This window comes from Mustela nivalis (assembly GCF_964662115.1).
Source record: "Mustela nivalis genome assembly, chromosome: 5".
In the NCBI taxonomy this organism is placed as follows: Eukaryota; Metazoa; Chordata; class Mammalia; order Carnivora; family Mustelidae; genus Mustela; species Mustela nivalis.
In genome coordinates, this window is record NC_139024.1 from 142108617 (window position 1) to 142127489 (window position 18873).

Consider the following 18873-nt stretch of genomic DNA (forward strand, 5'->3'; position numbering starts at 1 on the left):
GGTATGTGGCCTCTATCCCTACACTTTGAAGAGTTTTAATCAGGAAGGGATGCTGCACTTTGTCAAATGCTTTTTCAGCATCTATTAAGAGTATCATATGGTTCTTGTTCTTTCTTTCATTCATGTATTGCATCACATTGATTTGCAGATGTTGAACCAACCTTGCAGCCCTGGAATAAATCCCACTTGGTCGTGGTGAATAATCCTTTTAATGTACTATTGGATCCTGTTGGCCAGTATATTGGTGAGAATTTTCACATCTGTGTTCATCAAGGATATTCGTCTTTAATTCTCTTTTTTGATGGAATCCTTGTCTGGTTTTGGGATCAAGGTGATGCTGGCTTCATAAAATGAGTTTGGAAGTTCTCCTTCCATTTCTATTTTTTGGAACAGTTTCAGGAGAATAGGAATTAATTCTTCTTTAAATGTTTGGTAGAATTCCCCTGGGAAGCCATCTGGCCCTAGACTTTTGTTTGTTTGGAGATTTTTGATGACTGTTTCAATCTCCTTACTGGTTATGGGTCTGTTCAGGTTTTCTATTTCTTCCTGGTTCAGTTGTGGTAGTTTATGTGTCTCTAGAAATGTATCCATTTCTTCCAGAATTTGTTGGCGTAGAGTTGCTCATAATATGTTCTTGTAATTGTTTGTATTTCTTTGATGTTGGTTGTGATCTCTCCTCTTTTATTCATGTTTTTATTTATTTGGGTCCTTTCTCTTTTCTTTTTGATAAGTCTGGCCAGGGGTTTGTCAATCTTATTAATTCTTTCAAAGAACCAGCTCCTAGTTTCGTTGATTTGTTCTTTTTTTGTTTGTTTGTTTGTTTGTTTCTATTTCATTGATTTCTGCTCTGATCTTTAGGATTTCTCTTCTCCTGCTGGATTTAGGCTTTCTTTGTTGTTCCTTCTCCAGCTCCTTTAGGTGTAGGGTTAGGTTGTGTATTTGAGATCTTTCTTGTTTCTTGAGAAAGGCTGGTACCGCTACATATTTTCTTCTCAGAACTGCCTTTGTTGGGTCCCACGGATTTTGAACCATTGTATTTTCATTATCATTTGTTTCCATGAATTTTTTCAATTCTTCTTTAATTTCCTGGTTGACCCATTCATTTTTTAGAAGGATGCTGTTTAGTCCCCATGTATTTGGGTTCTTTCCAAATTTCCTCCTGTGATTGAGTTCTGGCTTCAGAGCATTGTGGTCTGAAAATGCAGGGAATGATTCCAATCTTTTGATACCAGTTGAGACCTGATTTATGACCCAGGATGTGGTCTATTCTGGAGAATGTTCCATGTGCACTAGAGAAGAATGTATATTCTGTTGCTTTAGGATGGAATGTTCTGAATATATCTGTGATGTCCATCTGGTCCAGTGTGTCATTTAAGGCCTTTATTTCCTTGCTGATCTTTTGCTTATATGATCTGTCCATTTCAGTGAGGGGAGTGTTAAAGTCCCTTGCTATTATTGTATTATTGTTGATTTATTTCTTTGATTTTGTTATTAATTGGTTTATATAGTTGGCTGCTCCCATGTTAGGGGCATAGATATTTAAAATTGTTAGGTCTTCTTGTTGGACAGACCCTTTGAGTATGATATAGTGTCCTTCCTCATCTCCTATTATAGTCTTTGGCTTAAAATCTAATTGATCTGATATAAGGATTGCCACCCCAGCTTTCTTCTGATGTCCATTAGCATGGTACATTGTTTTCCACACCCTCACTTTAAATCTGGAGGTGTCTTCAGGACTAAAATGAGTTTCTTGTAGGCAGCATATCGATGGATTTTGTTTTTTTTATCCATTTGGATACTCTGTGTCTTTTGACAGGGGCATTTAGCCCATTAACATTCAGGGTAACTGTTTCAGGGTAAGTGCCATTGTATTGTTTGTAAGGTGGCTGTTACTGTATATTGTCTCTGTTTCTTTCTGATCTGCTACTTTTAGGGTCTCTCTTTGCTTAGAGGACCCTTTTCAATATTTCCTGTAGAGCTGGTTTGGTGTTTGCAAATTCTTTCAGTTTTTGTTTGTCCTGGAAGCTTTTTATCTCTCCTTCTATTTTCAGTGATAGCCTAGCTGGATATAGTATTCTTGGCTGCATGTTTTTCTCATTTAGTGCTCTGAATATATCATGCCAGTTCTTTCTGGCCTGCCAGGTCTCTGTGGATAGGTCTGTTGCCAATCTAATATTTTTACCCTTGTACGTTGCAGACTTCTTTTCCCGGGCTGCTTTCAGGATTTTCTCTTTGTCGCTAAGACTTGTAAATTTTACTATCAGGTGACCAGGTGTGGACCCATTTTTATTGATTTTGAGGGGCGTTCTTAGCATCTTCTGGATTTTGATATTTGTTCCCTTTGCCATATTAGGGAAATTCTCTACAATAATTCTCTCCAAGATACCTTCTGCTCCCCTCTCTCTTTCTTCTTCTTCTGGAATCCCAATTATTCTAATTTTGTGTCATCTTATGGTGTCACTTATCTCTCAAATTCTCTCCTCATGGTCCAGTGTTTGTCTCTCTTTTGCTCAGCTTCTTTATTCTCTGTCATTTGGTCTTCTATGTCACTAATTCTTTCTTCTGTCTCATTTATCCTAGCAGTAAGAGCTTCCATTTTCTATTGCACCTCATTAATAGCTTTTTTTATTTCAACTTGGTTAGATTTTAGTTCTTTTATTTCTCCAGAAAGGGCTTTTATCTCTCCAGAGAGGGTTTGTCTAATATCTTCTATGCCTTTTTCGAGCCCCGTCATTCTGAACTCTAGATCTGTCATATTACCAATGTCTGTATTGATTAGGTCCCCAGCCTTCCATACTGCCTCTTGTTCTTTTTTTTTGTGATGAGTTTTTCTGCCTTGTTGTTTTGTCCAGATAAGATTTCCTTTCTCCTCCTCTGGAATTCCGCTGTTCTCCTTGGTGAGTAAAGTTGGTCTTGGCTGGGTTTCTTGTTGATCTTCTGGGGGTGGCGCCTGTTGTAGTGATTCTCAAGTGTCTTTGCCCCAGGTGGAATTGCACCGCCCTTACCAGGGACCTGGCTAAGTCATCTGCTCGGGTTTGCTTTTGGGAGCTTTTGTTCACTGAGCACTTTCCCTAGAGCTCTGGAGGGCAGGAATGAAGATGGCAGCCGCCCAGTCTCCAGCCCAGAGGAGCCAAGAGCTCGGGGTCCCGCTCCTCAGTGCGCCCTCAGAGAAAAGCACCTAACTGCCCCCATATCTCTGGCCTCTGGTAGCATTTGGAGGAAAGTGCTCAATCACTTGCACTTGGAGAAAAGTGCCTGGTCGCTTCCATCTCCGTGGCCTCTGGCTATGCTCCGAGCTCAGGCAGACTGCAACCGGTTCAAGGTAACCCCAAGCAGAGAGCTCACTCCTTGGCTTTGTTGCTGTAGCCGGCTTCCACGCTCTAATACCTGTGAGCTCTGTGACACTCAGACACCCCCAGTCCTTCTGTGACCCTGTGGAACCTGGGGTTACACTGACCCTGCATGGACACACACACCCCCCCTCCCCGGTTTAGCCTCTGGAGCGATGTCCCTCTGTGGAGCAGACTTTTAAAAGTCCTGATTTTGTGCTCCATTGCTCGGCCACTTGCTGGGAGCCGGCTCCTCCCCCCGCGGTCTATCTTCCTGTCACTTTGGATTCACTTCTCTGCAGGTCCTACCTTTCAGAAAGTGATCAATTTTCTGTTTCTAGAATTGTTGCTCCTCTTCTCTTCAATTTCCCATTGGATTTGTAGGTGTTCGCAATAGTTAGATAAGCTATCTAGCTGATCTCCTGCTACCTGGTATTGTCTCAGCCTGCTACTTTCGGCTATCTTTTTTTTAATCTCTCTCCTATACCCTGCCTCTAAGTCAATTTATGGCATATCAGATACCCAAAACATCAGTGTTTGTCATTAAATAATCCTGTTCCATATTTTGCAGGAGACTGGGATTATGCAGAGGTGTACTTGCTGTATACAGTAAGTTAGAGAAGGCATTTGTGGCAAAACCCTGGCAACTAGGCCTTCTCCCCCCGCCCCCCCCCTCTCTTTTTTAGAAAGGGAGGTAGGGTGGGGACAAAGAAGGAGAGAGAATCTCAAGCAGACTCCCTGCTGAGCAGAGACAGAAGGAGCCTGAGGCAGGGCCCTATCTCGTGACTCTGAGACGGTGAGCTGAGCTGAAATCAAGAGTCAGCCACTTAACTGACTGAGCCGCCCAAGTGCCCCTGGACTTTTCTCAGTTAAATACCTGTATTAAACACTTTTCTGTATGTCCATTTTCTTCCATTCTTCCTGAGGGTGCTGATAGATTTCCATAGTAAATTTTACAGGGATCGGATTATCCACCATTTGAGTTCATGTTTATTAAGTATTCTCAAATTGTGCAATTATTTTTTTTCTTTTATGGTAAAATGGTTAGTCACAGAAAAATAGGTCAGGTAGAGTCATTGGGGAAAAACAAAATCAAAGAATTTTGGTATCTGTTCTATTGGTTCTCAGACAGTTGGTCCCAAGAGCTTTTTAGAAACCCAGACTGTGGGCATCTGGGTGGCTCAGAGGGTTAAGCCTCTGTCTTCGGCTCAGGTCACAATCTCAGGGTCCTGGGATTGAGCCCTGCATCAGGCTATCTGGTCAGCAGGGAACCTGCTTCCTCCTCTCTGTCTGCCTGACTCTCTGCCTACCTGCGATCTCTCTCTCTCTGTCAAATAAATAAATAAATAAAATATTAAAAAAAAAAAAAAAGAAAGAAAAAGAAACACAGATTGTTGGGGCTCCTGGGTGACTCAGTCAGTTCAGCATCCAACTCTTGGTTTCAGGTCAGGTTGTGATCTCAGGGTCATGAGATCAAGCCCTGTATCAGGCTCCACACTCAGTGCAGGGTCTGCTTGAGTTTTCTCTCTTTCCTCTACCCTTCCCCACCTCTCTCAAATTAATAAATCAATCTTTAAAAAGGAAAAAAAAAAGAACTGCAGATTATTAAGTTTCACCTGAAACTTATTGACCACTTGGGATGTGGGCCCTACAACCTGTATTTTCACAGCCCTTCCAGGGGACTGGATGCTTCACAGAGGTTTGCATACTCTTGATCAGGACCATCCTTCTCCCCAAGCCCCAGACACACCTAGTCTGGCTGAATACTTTTAGAAACAAAGGTTGTGGTTCTGCCAGGGTTAGAAATTCACTTCCACACGTAAATTCAGTGATAAGTTTCCTCTTGGAAAGTTAATTTGCTGTGATTTATTTGGGAAATTTCATTTTCTAAGCCTACAAATTTCAGGCTCTTGCTATTTCCAATTGGTGTATTTATGCTACAAGAATGTTGCAACCTATCTGCGCATGCTTGGGCATTTGCCTATTTGAATATGTATATGCTATCTTTTGCAAGTATTTCCATAGCCTCCCTTAACATCCAGGAAGCATTTCCATGATACCTTTGCTCCATCAAAATCAGATGCAGAGCCGTTCAGTGTATACCACCACGATATGGTATAGCATGACCGTCCTCTGGACTTGCTCTCTAGGTCTTAAAATTCTACATATTAAACTTCTTCCCTCCGCTGAGAGAAGAGTTTGAAATAATGCTTTGGCTTCCATGATCTAGACAACAACTTCTTCTGTTGCTAATTAGAAGAATGGTATAGAAAGCAAAATGATTGGGTCTCGGGAGAAGGTGGATTTTTCCCCAGAGAGCCCCATCAGAGGACTCTTCAGTTATCAGAGTTGTTTCAGTTGAAGATGTGTTTTGGAAATGTCTTCTTTCTTTAACATCGTGATCATCATCATGAAAGAGAAAACCAAAAACCTCCATTTACAAATTATCTGGCCACCAGAACAGAATTATGTAGTTGGCTGTCTGAAGTGAATTGGACTGTCACCATTCTCTACTTCCCTGTGAATTACCCTAAGCTCAAGGGGAAAACATAATTTCCTACGTGTTATAATTAAGAATAAATCCCTGAGTCATTTGGCCTGCTTCAATAACAAAGAAAACCACACAAAAATGACCTTCCAAAGAACAGCCATCAGTGAGCCCAAGAAATGATAATATCTCACCTCATTCACTCAAATTTTTCTGCCATGGGACTTAGGCTCTCAATGTCACTTTGATAAACTTGATCAGACCCTGTTCTTGTGGGGCCCTTTCTGCTACTATTTAACATTTCAAATGTTGTATGCCTGCTCAAGCCTGTGTCCCCTCAATTTCTTTCCCAACCAAAGGACAGCAGTTAATTGAGAATGGAAAAACCAGTCCCAGAACAATTATGAAACCATAATGAAGTTTGCATAAGTACATGCAATTAAACAAAGAAAAGGTGTGTGAGGAAATGCAAGAGAGTTCAAGCCTGATATGGTATGTTCATGGTTAGGTCTCTGCAGGTGTGTGCTGAAACAGAAGAGCAAAAAAAAAAAAAGGAATACTGGACCAGGAAAGTCATAAATCATGGAGGGTTCTCCTAGCCTCTGCTATTCTAATACACAAATTAGAACAAAGGGCAACTATAGATTTTAACACTCCTTTTTTCATTGCTGAAAACAGTACTTTTCAAATACCAGATGATCCTGGACCCATTCAACTAGCATTGAATGCAGCGTGTGCCAGATGGCCCACCTTCCAGAACACAAGGGAAGGCTTTTTGAGTTGCTGGATGATGGTAAGAACAGAGGGAAAATGTCCCTGGCTCTCCTGCAGCTCACCTTCTAACCTTGACTGGTACTCTGAGGTCATGGTTCGCTGATAGGAGGGTTTTTAATCTGCTGCTATGCTGGAGAAACTCCAGAATCACAACTCTGCCAGGGAAATTTCTCCACATTGGGCTTTCTTGTTCTTCTGTTCTTGCTTGCGCTTGCAATCTCCATGTTCTGAGGGGCAGAATCCAACCACTGGAAGCCCTTTCTCATCCTTCCAGTTCCTAGGGAACTTTTCCCCTCTGAGCTCCCATCGCATTTATTGGATATCCTCTTGTTTGGAACCGATCCACAGTCTTCTGTTTTTTGCTGGTCGGGTATTTTCAGCTGTATGTATTTTGAATCCTAGTGAAGATGGAATTTCCTAAAGGACAGGGGCCATTCCTCACACTTCCTGGATTTCGTCACTGCTGCTTAGCGGATTCACCATACACATACTGAATTACCACTCATTTTAGCTAAAAGAGACTACAGAGAACATCTTTTTTAAAGATGAAGCAAGTAGGGAGCCAAAGACCATATACTTGGTTGAAGTTAGAAAAGGGACTAGGATCCAGTGTACTGATTTTGCACCATGCCCTGTTAGTAATATTGTGAGGGTTAATAGACACCCCACCTTTTTTTTTTTTTAAAGATCTTTTATTCATTTGACAGAGAGAGAAAGAGAGTGAGTGAGAGCATGAGCAGAAGGGAGGGTCAGAGAGGGAGGGAGAAGCAGACTCCCTGTACCCTGGGATCATGACCTGAACCAAAGTTTGACGCTGGGCCAACTGAGCCACCCAGGCACCCCTGGGCAACCATCTTGACGCACAAGTGAAAACACATTTGCATGGTTTCTCACAGAAACTTGATTGAAAGTTGTGGGTTTTTTAATGTCATTTAATCTAACTGATCAATCATTCTGGCCAGACTCTTAATCATAGGAAAGAACTGAGGGTTGTTGGAGGGGAAGGGGGCAGGGGGATGGGGTATCTGGGTGATGGGCATTAAGGAGGGCATGTGATGTAATAAGCACTGGGTTTTCTAGAAGACTGATGAATCACAGGCCTGGACCTCTGAAACCATTAGTATAATAGATGTTAATTAATTATTAAAAAAATGAGAAAAAAAATAAAATCAGTCTGATGAGAGTTTTTGTTTGTCAAAATAAAAGATACCAGTTGCTCTGTTCTCAATTCCAGTTAAGAGGGCAATTACCATGCTTAACTGGAACATGGGGGATGTAGACTCCCCTCATTTATTCATTCATTCATTCAACCCATACAAACAGGTAAAAAAAATAGTATAAATATGGTAACATACATATTTCTACATTACAAGGTTGAGCAAGTGGAAAAGTAAGTCTAGACTTCCTGATAATTCTCAGCCCATGAATTCCTTAGTGACCCAGAACTTTAAATCCTTCTCTTACCTATATTCTTTTAAGGAAAAACTCAAAAGGTGCAGCAGCTGATGTTCTGTGAGTATGTACACGACGAAAGCCTCATTAAAGCCTCAGGGTTGCTTCTAAAACATGGTTAATGAGTACATAAATAATGAATTTATTATTTTTATTATTATTATTATCAGTGGATGCAATATACTGACGTATCCTTCCTCACTGTGACTTATCTTGCTCTTGTTCCTCCCTCAGCTGGCACAGGTTGCCTGGGAGCGCTCCCCCATCTAACCATGTCCTTGGTCGACCTCCTTTACGGCAATATGGAGGCCCAGTCTTTTCTGCACAGTCTTTTACGACAGTCTGGTGCGCCACGATTTCTGTCGTGCCGCAGCCCCCTTCAGCGCTGTCCTCTCTGGGTCCTCCGCCATCTTGTCCTTTCATGCGGAAAGCCTAATGGTGCTGAGGTGTCGGGGCCTCTTCTTTCGTCCCCAGGATGATTTCTTAATTTCGTGGAGATTCTGAGTCTTCTGTCATTTCCAAGAGAGGATACGCTCTTCATGTGGGAGCTGTGTTCTAAGATAGCCCCAGAGCTGGAAGAATGCTTTACCAATGGACAAAAAATTAAAACTGGAGGGAATGAAGGGCAAGTGTTGAAGGCGGCCGCAGGGGAGGGGAAACCCGTCTCGCCTGATTAATTGGCTAGTTGGGGAATAATTGCTTCCAAAGTGAGCACCAGGCTCAGTTGCCAGGCCTACAGGTGCCAGCCCGGTCCTTGCCTGCTGTCAGAGGCGGAGAGGGAAGGGAAGGCTGAGCAGTTGAGCCTCGGCAGCAGAAAAACACATGGGGTCCGTTCTGAGTTAGCGGGTCTTGTGGCCTGTTAGGAAGGACAGGTAGCAAGTACAGCCTTTCTCTGCTTTGACACGCAGTTTCTTAAAAAAGTTCTCCTGTGGGTGGGTTTGTTTGTTTGTTTGTTTGTTGTTTTGGTTTGTTTAAGACCAGAACCTGGGGATGGGGAAAGTTAGCTAGCTCAAGGACAGTGGGAAAACAGCTGTATTTTCAACACACAAACAATGCCATTGGGAGTAATAGATTGAATCCAGAAGCATTAGGATAGCTCCTAGATTGGCTGGTGTGTATGTCTTAATAGAGGGGCATTATTTTTTTTTTTAAGATTTTATCGGGACTCAATCCCAGGACCCTGAGATCATGACCTGAGCCGAAGGCAGCGGCTTAACCCACTGAGCCACCCAGGGGCCCAATATAGGGGCATTTTAATGTCTGTCCCCAAGCCTGTGTGGATCTGAACCCCTGTGTTAATGGCCGGTTGGAAACAATAATGTAAACAGCTTCTGTTGGACTAATTAGGTTAACCCTGAACACTTCCAGGCTGCAAATATATTAATATTCTAAGCCAAAAGGCTTTGCCAAACTAGATTCTGGAATGACTCTGGTTTTTTTTGTTTTTTTTTTTTTTTTTTAAGATTTTATTTATTTATTTGACAGAGAGAAATCACAAGTAGATGGAGAGGCAGGCAGAGAGAGAGGGAAGCAGGCTCTCTGCTGAGCAGAGAGCCCGATACGGGACTCGATCCCAGGACTCTGAGATCATGACCTGAGCCGAAGGCAGCGGCCCAACACACTGAGCCACCCAGGCACCCTGGAATGACTCTGTTTTGAAATAAAATATATGATAACCTAATACTTAAAGGTATTATTTGGAAAAAGAGAAGCTTGGGGTTGACTTTTCCATGATCATGCACTTTGCTGTCGTTTTCTTTGCTTTATCCCGTGGAAGACGCTAAGAATTAGATTTATCTGTTTTTACCCACATAATGGCTACATTTTTTTCTTCTACTTTGCTTAAAAATCTGAAGATGGGCTCCACGTGGAGTGTACTTGTGGCAGGTCTTAAAGAATGAAGAGAATTTAGTGAAGGGGAGAAAGAGAAGGTACGAGTTGGAAGGGTGAAAAGTAGGAACAATGAAAACTAGCAGAAGGAAAAGCTACAGAGGGCCTGGCTGGCTAGGTCAGTGGAGCGTGGGACAGCTGATCTGGGGGGCTGGGGGGATCTTTGCTAGTTCGAGCCCCATGTTGGGCATAAAGTTTGCTTAAACAATATACTGTGCTCAAAGGGTCCATCACTTGGAGCACAGTGCCTCGGACTGTGGAAGGCTCGCATTGATTTTCCTATCCTTGCCAAAGCAGGAAATCAGCATATTGTCATCTTAATTCCATTAATAGCAGGGTAGAGACTTTTGAAAAGGAGGGAGAGAAAGCCCGTAGAAGGACATTATTTCTTCATGGGGTGGTTGGGGGCTCAGTCTGTGCTTTGAGTTGATTCCATAGGGCGGAGGGTGTGAGGTTGACATTCAGAGCATGAGGAAAAATGGGAAAAATTGTTGACCTGGCAGTTTAGAAGTCACTGTAAATAGGGGTGCCTGGGTGGCTCAGTGGGTTAAAGCCTCTGCTTTCGGCTCAGTTCATGATCTGAACATCCTGAGATGGAGCCCCACATTGGGCTCTCTGCTTGGTGTTAGCCGGCTTCCTCCTCTCTCTCTGCCTGCCTCTCTGCCTACTTGTGATCTCTGTCTGTCAAATAGATAAATAAAATCTTTAAAAAAAAAAAGTCATCTTAAATAAAATACATTAATCTATATTTTTTAAAAAAAGCAGCTGGCAGAAAAGTGAGGGGTTGAAGATAAGAAGCTCTGAAGTCAAAGGGCTTGATACCCTTTACAGGTCGGTGGGGGGAAACATGGTTCCTTTCCTAGAAGGTCAATAAGCCTGACTGCGAAGGTTCATCGCACTTCTCTAAGTACTGATGATGTTCTCTTGGTGTTTAAGACCTGTGTACTCCCCCTTCCCTCAATCAGAACATCACTTGTGGCCAGAATTCAAGTTTTTTCCAGGGAAACTTTAAATCCTTATGTAAATCAGGGGATGTAGCTTGAGACTAGCTCATGTGACCCTAGCATTCTGTGCCGAGCACCTTCATAGATGCCATAAGGGAAGAGAGGAGCTCGCACCTGATCTCAAAGTCACAGGGAGCCTGCATTGTCAGGTCCCCTAGGACTCGGTGCCCGGTAATCTCTTGTTTTTGTAAAGGCTAGGGCGGGGCCGAAAGCATTACAAAGGAGCTTGGATGGATGCTGTTGTTTTGTTCTTTTAGATCTTATCTGTTCAGTCCCTTTTGTCATTAGAGCATGTTTTTCATGAAAGTATTTGAGCATGGAGGCCGCATTACATGCTGTGGATTGTACTGGAAGAGCAGAGGAGCCAGGTGATAGCCAGGGGCAGCCAGAGGGGATCGCGCCGCAGCCCGCCAATGACTAGCAGGAAACAGCACGCCTGCCAGAACGCATTATTTCAACTTTGGCTTTCAGGGCGCTAATTCCCTGAATGGCAATAACAAGGGGGCGGGAGGGAGAAACACGTGGGAACGGAAAGAAAAGATATTTGAGAAGCTAAATCTGAGGGGGAAAGGAGTTGCCGGAGTTTTGGGGGCGAGCAGATGCAGGCAGGGAGGCAGAGGAGGGGAAAAGGCTGGGCTTCGGGAACCTGCTGCTGGGCTTTAGACAAAGGCGGTTTGAGAGGCAGAGAACGAGGCGGGACCAGTTGCTAATATCAGCACGGGGACGGGGACGAGCCAGCCAGCTGGACTCCCGGCAGGAAACGGACTCAATTCCCAGCGTCTCCTTTGAGCTGGGAATGACTGGAGTATGTACCAAACTAAGAACTCAGAGGAAAAAGTAAGTTTGGGGAAGGACTTCCAGATTCTGCCCGTCTTTGCAATCTTGCTCCCCTGTGAGGCATGCCTCCGATGCGTTACCTCTTTATAGTTTCTGTTTCTTGCGTGATCATTTTTATTGTGTTCTACGTGTTCAGTTTTGGGGGAGAGCAAAGCTTCCAGAGACCGAATAATTCAGACACTTTGATCCTGACTCAGGTTTGCACATCCTTCATCAAAGGCAAAACGCCCTTCCTGTGGAGAAACAAACTGATAATGTACGAGATGTCTTCTTGCAAGGACTACCTGATCCAAAGCCACTACATCACGGCCCCTTTATCCAAGGAAGAAGCTGAATTTCCTTTGGCATATATTATGGTCATCCATCACCATTTCAATACCTTTGCAAGGCTCTTCCGAGCTATTTACATGCCCCAGAATGTCTACTGCGTTCACGTGGATGAAAAGGCGACCATTGAATTCAAAGAGTCAGTAGAGCAGTTGCTGAGCTGCTTCCCAAATGCTTTCCTGGCCTCCAAGATGGAGCCGGTTGTCTATGGGGGGATCTCTAGGCTCCAGGCTGACCTGAACTGCCTCAAAGACCTCGCGTTGTCCGAGGTGCCCTGGAAGTACGCCATCAACACGTGTGGGCAAGACTTCCCCCTGAAGACCAACAAGGAGATCGTTCAGTATCTGAAAGGCTTTAAAGGGAAAAACATCACCCCGGGGGTGCTGCCCCCAGCTCACGCCATTGGACGGACTAAGTTCGTCCACCGGGAGCACCTGGGCAAAGAACTTTCCTATGTGATCAGAACCACGGCGCTCAAGCCCCCTCCTCCCCATAACCTCACCATTTACTTTGGGTCTGCCTATGTCGCTCTGTCAAGAGAATTCACCGACTTTGTCCTCCGTGACCCGCGGGCTGTTGACTTGCTTCACTGGTCCAAAGACACTTTCAGCCCCGATGAGCATTTCTGGGTGACGCTGAATCGGATCCCAGGTATGTGTGTTTCCATGTTTCTCGTGCCGGCAGCGTGTTGTCCTTGGAAAGGCTTCTCAAGAGCCGGCTCCTTTTTTGTACACGTAGATGAAAAGTGAAATCCATAGCTCTCCCTCTAATCTTTCCCATGTGCAGAACCATGGCCTAGCATGGTCCAGTAAGACCTTTCCGGGCTATGTCATGTGCTTTGGTGGTCATTTTAGTAAACTTTTACCGCGATAGGTATTCCTGTTCTCGGACCGCTGTGGTGTTCTTGCTTTCCTCCAGATTTGTCAGACTCATTCTTAACCTGGAGTCTTTGCCTCAGCCGTTCTCCTTCCTACCCCCAGACCTGCACAGGCTCCTGGTCAGCCAGATGTCACAGCTCCCAGAGGCTGGGTTGACCTCCCCATCCTGTTCTTCTTTCAAAGGAATTTGGAATAATCTTTTTTCTTTCTTTTTTTTTTTTTTAATTTGGAATGATCATATTTACTTATTTGCATGGGTTTGTTCTTGGCCTTCTCTGTATCATTAGCTCCATGACGCTGGGGTCATTTTCTATCTTGTTAACTGCAACATCGTCAATGCTTAGAACACACAGTAAATGGTCAATAAATTTGATAAATGATTGTGTGATGAAATGAATGAATGAATGACCCAGCATAAGGCTTTACACCATAGTTGCCTCCCTTAGACCCAGTGAGTTGAGCAGTATTTGGACTCACGCATAGACTATATCACTTGTGTAGAGCTTTTTTGTTTTGTTTTGTTTTTTAACATTTTACTTCAGATCAGTAATGAGATTCTAGGAGCAGCTCCTTCTTCTCTCATCAAAACATTTCTACCTTTACTAATGGACCAGATCAATTATTTTTAAAAACTACATAAACCACGATAGAATTTCTTCTGAAGGAAATCGCATGCTTTGGACTCAATGAAAAATACAAAATGGATCTCTGATGAACTCAACAGCATTATTATAGCAAGAGAAAAGCAATCATTGTTCTGGTTTTGGGGGACTGCCAACTTGGAAACACTGGTAGGTGCACTCAGGCTGCAGGGCAGGGCCTGCTGGGCGATAAACATGCCAGCATTCTCTGGAAAATACCGTGTTTGGTCTCCGAATCCCAGGGCGACTGGCCTAGTGAATAAGGTTTGCTCTTGTACTGGGAGCTCGGGCTCTCCTGACCTCCCTCTCAGTCTGGCCCCCATCTTTTCATCTCTTGTCTGCTGTTCAATCATTGGCATGTAATTTGGGAGCATTAGATATGTCGAGGCTGATTTTCACAAATAAATATGTAGCCCCTTTCTCTTCTCACTATTCCCTTTCGATTTATAAAAAGTTGGTACTACATATGGGGTTCCCTACATACGGTTTGAGATGAGGGCATTTCATTCGCTTAACAAAAGCCATAATCATAACTTTTTAAAGAAGAAAAACGTGCATTTGGGCTGGTGTCAAATGTCCGTGGTTACTGTGGCAGGTGTACAATCAGTCTTCTCAATGTCAAATCAATAGAAGAAAACCAAGGAAAAAAGAATCTTTCACACACACATACCCTTTTTTTCTTCTTCCCTTTAGTCCCCTTCTTCTCCTTTCCAGCCATAGTCAAATAGACAAGATGGGAGACCAAGGTGGTTATGCAGATAAACCCAGGAGAGGAAACCATTTTTGCTATAGATTTGTAGTGTGGTAGACTCGCTGGCTTCCACCCTCTCGGAGTCACTGTATCACTCCATGTAAATCACATAACCTCTTGGGACCTCTAATCTCCCCAACTACCAAATGAGGGCCCAGATAAGAAGACCCCCTTTGGTTCTACCTGTGCCTTTCCTCGCAGAAAACACAATGCCCAGCACCCCATAAACACCTGGCACGTGACTGTGAGGAATTTGTAAGAAGGTAGAAGTGCTGGTGAGTCTGGATTCTCGGTTGCCCATTAGCCTTGGCGAATGCACTGCATTTCCTTTGGAGGCAAGAGCTCCACCACGAGCATCCTTCATGAGAAAGTCGAGCGCAGCCCAGGATCAGTAATCCTTCAGGTCTGATTCTGCAAGGGATGCGTTTCAGGATAACATGACGTCTCCTGCGGCTTTGCCTCCTTCCTTTCTTGGATGCTGGATGGCGTCCTGGTTCAGGGAGAAAGCAGAAGGATATCCTGCTTGTAGGTGGGGTCTTCCTGAATTACAAGTTATTTTTAAAAAAAACCAAATCACCAAATACTCTGGCCGATGTTTGATGTCTCCGTCTTCAAAGGCAATGTAAAATCCAGTCACACAGTCAATTAACTCCCAGGTTTTAAGAGTGAGCATTCCTTGTGACTTAAGCTTTAGTGTGTGGATCTGGTTCTTTGTTATCAGACAACTTGCAATGATAGCAGCTCTTTCGGTTTTCAATGTCACGTGCAAAGAGGAATCATCCTTAAGCAAGTACAATTTTGACATCAATTTTGCTAACGTGCAAGTACAGATAGTGTTGTTCCTTTCCTCGCTCAGAAGTTCCTTCCTTTCTTCCCCCTACCATCCTAAATTAAAGTCGTTGTTAGAAAGACCATGCAAGGGTGCCCCAGTTTCCCCAAATCACCCATCAAAGTAATAGGACCAAGAAAATGACTAATTCCCTCTAATGAGGTGACATCAGAAAACTAAGTGAAAATTGTTTGAAGTTGGTGAGATTCAAGGGAAAGTATCATAGAGGTGTCCCCGAATTACATAGCTTCATGGCTTTTTTTTTTTTTTTTTTCCATGTTCTCTTTCTAGTGAGAAAATGATTTCTCTCTTGGTTTTCAACGCTTCGGCTTTTCCATTCTGCATTAGAATTAGAAATGGTATCGAAACGGGCCTGAAAGAGTCCCTTGGGGAAAGAGACTCCAGTCTCGAATCCTTCAGGGGAGGCCCGGCAGAGGGGCTTTCGTTCCACTCTGTGCGGCTCTTTTACAGAGAGACTGTCTAGACCTCTCCCTTCTGGCCACATTCCCAAAAGAAAGCCTCCAGGAGCACAGATTTCAACACTTCTCTGACCGACACTACAAAACACCAGGTTCTGGTTATTCTTATAGCACTGTGTTTGGCCTACCTGCCCCAGGGTGGAAAGCCAGAGGTCATTTAGATTTTTGCTTTAAATCTAGTGAAATTGATTAGGATCTGCAGAAACAGCTGTTGTGCTTGTTTTTTGCAAGTCCCTTCCTGTGGCTGAATTTTCTTCTTCTTCTTCTTCTTTTTTTTTAAAGATTTTATTTATTTATCTGATAGAGATCACAAGTAGGCAGAGGTAGGCAGAGAGAGAGAGGGAAGCAGGCTCCCCACCGAGCAGAGAGCCCGATGCGGGGCTCGATCCCAGGACCCCGAGACCACAACCAGAGCCGAAGGCAAAGGCCCAACCCACTGAGCCACCCAGGCGCCCTGAATTGTATTCTGATCCTGCTTCAGGAGCGGTCCATCTCCAATGGAAAGGCAAAGCTGTTACTTTTTTTTCCCCCCAGCTGCTTTTTTTTTTTTTTTTACTCCCCCACGGACTGTGTAAGTTTGTTCTTTTGAATTTTTGCTCTTGCATGACTCTGACCTTTCTCATGCTATGAGGTTTTTCTTCCATAAGAATGTTTTCATTTGTCTCTCTTCCTTTTTTCCATTTTGTATACATTTTTTTTCTCAGAGCCCCTTCTTCAAATAAATAATCTCAACCTCAGAAGTGACCACATGATCACATTTCCGCATTTTTCAAATCTAAAAATAGCGTGTTTCCTACTTTGATTTATTTTGCTTCTTTAACTTCGAGTTGTATTTATATGTGCGCATTCTTTGGGAGTGTGCTCTGACTCCTGAAGTGGTAAATGGCAGAAACACAACTCAGAGTTGCTGAAATAGAAACCAGAACCCACTGGGTCACAGAATTGAGATGCTCAAAGGGCTTCAAATAAAGCTGGATTGAGAGTGGAAACATATATTCAGGACTCCTTGCCAGATGGTCTCTGGGGATAAAAAACTTTTTGTGTTTGCCCAGAGCTAAAGGGAGGTCCTAGGTATGGGACTCTCAGTGCTACCATCAGGAAAGTCCCAGTGAACTGGGAGGAGCTGGTGACCTTGTCTCTTTCCTTCTCTCTATCTATGTTGGCGCCGCTGTTCAGACAGGTTCTCCCCACAGGGCGTCAGAGAAGACGCCAGGTACACAGTTCTGACAGCTGGCCGCCCTAGGGGACAAGAAGATCTTTTTGCTGAGAGTCCCAGAAGCAGTGTAAGGGAGTCCTCAGATTGGTCCTGCTTGGTTCAAATCCCTGTGCCTAACCAAACTGGGGCAGAGGTGGGGGGGGTGGGGGGCGGTGAAGAATGTTGACAGCCTTTCTTGGGTCTCTTTCCCAAGGGGCAGGCTACGGTGGAAGGTGGTTCCTTAGGGTGACACTGGTCAGACCACAGCAAAATGGCTCCTTGTCCTAAGGGCAAAGAGTTTATGAGCATCTCCACCTGGTACCGGAAGGACAAGACTTAGCCGAGATATAAAACTTTAAGCCCTTGAGGATTTGTAATTAGGAGAATATGAATTAAGTTACTTTTGTGGGAGTGGAGTGAGCTCAATAAGCATATCCCTTCTGCCTCATAAAAGCATATTTTTTTAAGATTTTATTTTGGGGCTCGAACGTGGGGCTTGAACCCACAACCCCAAGATCAAGAGTCATATGCTCGAAGCACCTGGCTGGCTCAGTCGGTTAAGTGTCTGCCTTCAGCTCAGGTCATGACCTCGGGCTCCTGGGATCGAGTCCTGCATGCCCCCCAACCCTTGCTCAGCAGGGGGTCTGCTTCTCCCTCTGCCCCTCCCCACCCTGCTTGTGCTCCCCCCCCCAAAATAAAAATAAAATATGTTATATATTAATATAAAATTAATATAAAATAAAATGTTTAAAAAATAATAAAAGGGTCACATGCTCAACTGACTTGAGCCAGCCAGGCACCTTCCATAAAAACGTTTTTATTAATGTTCCTTTGTTATGTTGAGAGAGTACTTATTATTGCAAAAGTACTTACGCATGATTTTTAATCCTTATAAGACCCCTATAAAAGGACTACCATTTCCATTTTGCAGATAAGAAACGTGCAGACTAAAATATGTGACTTGTCCAAAGACAAATATTTCCTATACCTAGCAAGAAGTAAGAATAAAAAGAAGGAGAAGTAGACTTGTTATGTATTTAGATTAAATGGTACCTACTTCAATGAATTCTTCCCTTAATTATTGCAAAACCTGCAAGTGGTCCGAAGATGGAACTTAGCTCATTGTAGGTCTTGTGAAGTCTGTGGGATGGTTAGGTGGTTGGACCCGCCAGACCGTAAAAGTGTTCTCTCTTGTTACTTATGTCATCTGGATAGTTAGCCCATTTTCCCGGCTTTTTTGTGTGAGTGGGATGCACAGGAAAAATGAGGGGACTATTTACTGAACATCGCCTTATCTTAGTTTAATCTTCTCAAGAATCTTGTCTGGTCAGCCCTTAAGCCCACATTTTACCAACAAGAAGATGGAATCAGAAAGGTTGAGTAAGGCGTCTTGGGAGCAAGTAGAAGGCACAGCAAAAGAGGGAGTGGCTACAATGAGAACCTCAAATCCTGCCCACTCAGACCTCAGCCCACACCCTCTCACCTTGCTGTGCCCTTGAATCCCACACTGTCCTCTCTTACCTCCGCCCCATGGGCTGGATTCCCCTTCTCTGGGCAGTTCTCACTGTCCCATCCCTGTGGATCTAGTTTTCCCTGGAGCTTGGGTTCCAAGACATACAGGGACCCAGGTTGGAATCCTAACTTCCCCACCTCCAGCCACATGGCCTGACATTTATAAAAATGGGTCAGCTTTGAGTAGTAGAGCAAAGTTTTGAAAGCATGCAACCTGTAGCCAAATGGCCTGGATCTGAATCCCTGCTTTGCCAGTTACTGAATTTGGAGGCCTCAGTTTCCCCATCTATAAAATGGGGAAAGTATATGAGGCTTAAATGAACTGGACTAGTGCCCAGCATCTATTTTAAGTATTAATTTTTTATTATTGTTATTATGTCTTCACCTATAAAATTTATACTCACTTAATAAGTATTTGTTGGTCACCTAGATACTATGCTGGGTATTAGGATATTGTAGCGAGTGAGACAGAGAAGACCCCTAGCCT

At 43.7% G+C, this 18873-nt stretch overlaps 1 protein-coding gene across 2 annotated transcripts in view; it reads left to right on the plus strand.

The window, feature by feature from the left end:
• Positions 1–18873, plus strand: part of LOC309864552 (N-acetyllactosaminide beta-1,6-N-acetylglucosaminyl-transferase) — a 56100-nt gene that overhangs the window by 23028 nt on the left and 14199 nt on the right. Inside the window, exon 2 of one of the 2 annotated variants that reach the window (XM_082730177.1) lies at positions 11972–12237. The exons of the other annotated variant lie outside the window; for it this stretch is intronic. Within the exon in view, the coding sequence (XP_082586303.1) occupies positions 11972–12108 (137 nt within the window). The 3' untranslated portion in view covers positions 12109–12237. Of the gene's footprint in view, positions 1–11971; positions 12238–18873 lie in introns of those variants that run through there. 2 annotated transcript variants of the gene reach the window in all.